The sequence below is a fragment of the Malania oleifera genome, chromosome 6 (assembly GCF_029873635.1).
Source record: "Malania oleifera isolate guangnan ecotype guangnan chromosome 6, ASM2987363v1, whole genome shotgun sequence".
NCBI lineage: Eukaryota > Viridiplantae > Streptophyta > Magnoliopsida > Santalales > Ximeniaceae > Malania > Malania oleifera.
Window position 1 is genome coordinate 27,166,429 of NC_080422.1, and position 3,946 is coordinate 27,170,374.

The following is a 3,946-nucleotide window of genomic DNA, read 5'->3' on the forward strand; positions in this document are numbered from 1 at the left end:
ACAATTTGAATCAAATAATCTATAGCGAATGACAGATAATCTGTGCTTCTCATCCCTAATATTTTGATAATTGTTAAACATTTAATAACCAACCAAAAAGTTATAATATTTAATTTTTCATATTATGAATTTCGGGGCTTTTGTTTTGATCATGGGAAAATTGAGTATTTGTACTTGAATTTGAATGTGGGCATGGGGCGTGAGTCTCACACAATAATACAAGAGTTGGGAGTGTGAGCCTAAATCTTAACCAATATAATTTAAACAATAGTCATTAGCGGATATGTGGATATTCATCGGATAAAATCATAAATTTTACAACCGACTCATTTAGAGGTTAATAAAAAAAAGTTTTAACCATGTTCGACTCATTTAATGTGTTAGAGAATTCATCCTCGAAGCTTGTGTCAAGGAGAGAGAGTCCAGAGGATCTTATACTGATTTTGAAACTGTTCACAGAGACGATATCTAACCCATGGAGGAGTCAATTAGTAACTGAAGGCCCAACTCTGATATCATGTTAGAGAATTCATCCTCAAAAACTAGGTGTTAAAGAGAGAAAGTTAAGAAAATTTTATACTGACTTTGAAATTATTCACAGAAACGATGTGAGATTGAACGCACACTAATAATATGTGACTCGATTATGAGCCAGTTTAAGGAGATCAAATTTGGTCCCAAATTAACGGATTTTTACCCATTTTGTTGGATCCAACTTGTATTCCTCTTTAGTCTTGTCTTGTTATTGAAGGCAAAGTAATGTTTAGGGTCTAAGGTTTTATATATATATATATATTCCAAATTAAAGGTACTTGTTAAGATTTTTAAAATTTAAGTGGAGACGTGCCTTTTTTCTACAAATCTTAGGAGAAGTCCACTCTGCCCACATAAATAATTATATGGGGGATCCAGTCTTTGCAGCTTCACTGTACATTGTACGCTGCCAGACACAAAGCTGAAACAACACAATCCTGGCTACTGCATCCTCCCATCCTTTGGGTAATAAACCAAGTAATTCTACAATGGTGAAATTTCCATTAATAATAATAATAATACTGAAGAAAGTTTAATTGAAACAAATAATACAAAAAAAGTTTTCATTACTACAACCAAGGGCGTTTGTTACACGCACCATCAACACACATTCCACACCTTCCCCGATCATTTTGCATCGAATTAAACAAAAAATTGGAATTAATTTCACAAATTAAAAAAAATTTCAGGAGCTGTGATCGTCGATCTGCCTCGGAGATTGCAGAGGGAACAGAGGCAGGAGCGCAGGCTCCGACCCTCTCGGAGTGTTCAGAGGACTAATTGGGTGCAAGTAGAAACCTTTCTCTGCAATGGCTCTCTCTTCCTCCTCCGACGGCGTCTTCGGGCTCCCTCCGGCTCCGGAGAACGCGTCAAACGGCGACACCGGGGACGCCATCACCGTCTCGCCCCCGCCGAATCCCAGAAAGCTCCTGTGCTTGATCTCCAGATTTCTCACGCTCTGCCGCCGCTCGTGGAGCTTGAAGGGCGGCCTACGGGGACCCATTTCTCCTGCGGCCGGTTTAGCGGCGGCGTGCCTCGCCGGGACGGTGACGGGGAGCCTTTCGGCAGATGGGTCGTCCGCGGCGGCGCCGGTGAGCCTCTGCACGACAGCGCGGAAGGTGGAGGGGTCGGCTTGGACGAAGGTGGTGTTGGAGGAGTCGTAACAGGGGATTGCTGGGAGCTTATTGGCGGCGTTGTTTGAAGCCATGAGAGAAAAAACAGAGAGTAAAGAAACAGAGACGGAAAAAACAGAGAGTGAAATGGAGAGAGAAGAAACAGAGAGTAAAAGAAACAGAGACTGAAGAAAAGCTTCCAATGAAACAGAGTCTACGATCAACAATGGCATGAAACTTGGGGGGTTTTAGGATCCTTTTAAATGGGTGGCAGCAAGAGAGAGAGAGAGAGAGAGAGAGAGAGAGAGAGAGAGAGGAATTGTATTGAAGACTGTAATTGATCCTATTCTGGCTGCTTGCTCTGCTTTATGGAGCACTGTGTGGCGTTAATGTCAGAAACAGAGAGGAAGAGACAAAGTAGAAAAATAATGCCTCAGCCCTTCATGCATATATATAAAATAAGTTGCAACATACATACATACATACATATATATATATATATATATATATATATATATTTATATTTCACTCTGATTTTGCTAATTCAAATATTTAAGGATATATATAGTGTATCAATATTATCCACTGGTACATATAAGGAAAACTTGGTGAATGCAGCCCTAGAGTCTTAGACATTATTTGCTTTTTTGATTGATTAAGAGCACTAGGTCATCTTTCCATTTGTATCTCATAAAAAAATTTAAATTTAAATTATTTTAAAATTTTCAAACTTTAATCATTATAATATCTTTTATTAGCAAGCTATAATTGTGATTTGTTTTTAATTTGCTTGTTGTGACTTGAGACCAAAACCAAATTTAGATGCATCTTTTCGGATCCTATGCCAAATGAGGTCTTCTCTATTTTATTCTATTTTCATTTTTTATCTTTTGGCAAAAAAGTCTTCGCCATTGCTAACAAAGTCGATGTGATAACGTTTCAATTGAAACTATTATGTTTCTATTTAAGAACACCTGTCGGAGTAATGTTCCGCAATCTTTTTAAAATTTTGTAAAAATGTAATGCTCTTCACGCGTTTAGTACATATTTACTTTATAAAAATTACTTTTTAAAAAATAATGTTGCAAGAGATCGAAAAAGTCCATCCTTTCAAACTAATAAGTGCTTTAAAGGTTAACATTCCTATTTCATACGCATTTTTATGATCGTGCAATATCATTTTTAAAATATTTTAAGATGCATCAATTTCATATTGCTTTTCAAATTCGTTATGCACTTTAAAAAAAAAAAGAATCATAATAATTTTAAATTTTATTCTAAATTTTATATTATGTTCAATAAATATTCTTAAAGGGAGAAGTTACTTTATTTTGGATATATGATAGTTTTCCTATGAAAAAAATAGAGTTTAGGTCTAATGACCTTTTTTTTTCTTAATTAAAAAATGAAAAATGTTGTCTTGAAAGCAGTATACATTTTATTTGGATAAGCTCATTGCTTTAGAAATCATGTATATCCTTTGGTTTTGCAATGATGATAAAATATAAACGCAATGGATATGAAACAATCTTTTGAGACTTGGAGTTGAAGTGTACAGTTTGTCACAAGTGACACCCTTATCGTTCTCTAACTTAGAAATATGAGACTTAAATTGAGCATGATTTTGGGATTTTTAAATTTGATATGTTTGCTAATTTCATTTATAATAGAATTAGGAGATGGCCAAGCAGATTATTAGAACATAATCGGTGATGTTAATTCTTGTCCTTCCATAAATGATGATGTTATCTATTGGAGTTCAACTGTGAATAAAAAGTTTACTGTTGGCTTATGAGCACATTAGGGTAAAAGAATGCTAAGGTTGATTGGACTGAGGCTGTTTGGTTTGAGTGAATATTTTTCAGACATCGGTTCATTTATTGGCTTGCTTTTCTGAATAGGTTATCTACTTTGAAAACGCTTATAAAATGAGGTAAAACAAATGATAGCTGTTACAGATTGTGTAAATCCAATTTAGAGTCGAGAAATCATTTATTTTTTGAGTATCCCTTACTTAAAAACAATATACTTTAAAGCATGTTCTTGTAGATAGATGGTGAGGAAACATTGAAACTCTAAAAAATACTACAAACTTTAAGGAAGCTATGATGAAGAAGCTTATTAAATGAGTCACTTGCCATTTACCACATTAAGAGATTTTGAAATGAGATTTTAGTGTCGTATCATATGCTGTCCAAAGTGGTGCGATGGTGACTAGAGTTCCCGGGTTATAAAAAAAAAAAAAATAAATTTATCTTGTATAAAAAAATCTATTAGAATGAATTTGTATCATGAGCATA

The 3,946-nt window shown here is 35.0% G+C and overlaps 1 protein-coding gene across 1 annotated transcript; it reads right to left on the reverse strand.

Annotated features, from left to right (window-relative positions):
- Window positions 1-1,015: 1,015 nt before the first annotated feature.
- Window positions 1,016-1,998, reverse strand: LOC131157560 (VQ motif-containing protein 11-like). Its single transcript, XM_058111805.1, has one exon. The coding sequence runs from the start codon at window positions 1,877-1,879 to the stop codon at window positions 1,220-1,222; it is 660 nt and encodes a 219-aa protein (XP_057967788.1). The 5' UTR covers window positions 1,880-1,998; the 3' UTR covers window positions 1,016-1,219.
- Between the last annotated feature and the right edge of the window lie 1,948 nt (window positions 1,999-3,946).

Excerpts from the sequence above, each read along its gene's own strand:
- LOC131157560 (XM_058111805.1), bottom strand. The coding sequence starts at position 1,879 with ATGCCATTGTTGATCGTAGACTCTGTTTCATTGGAAGCTTTTCTTCAG.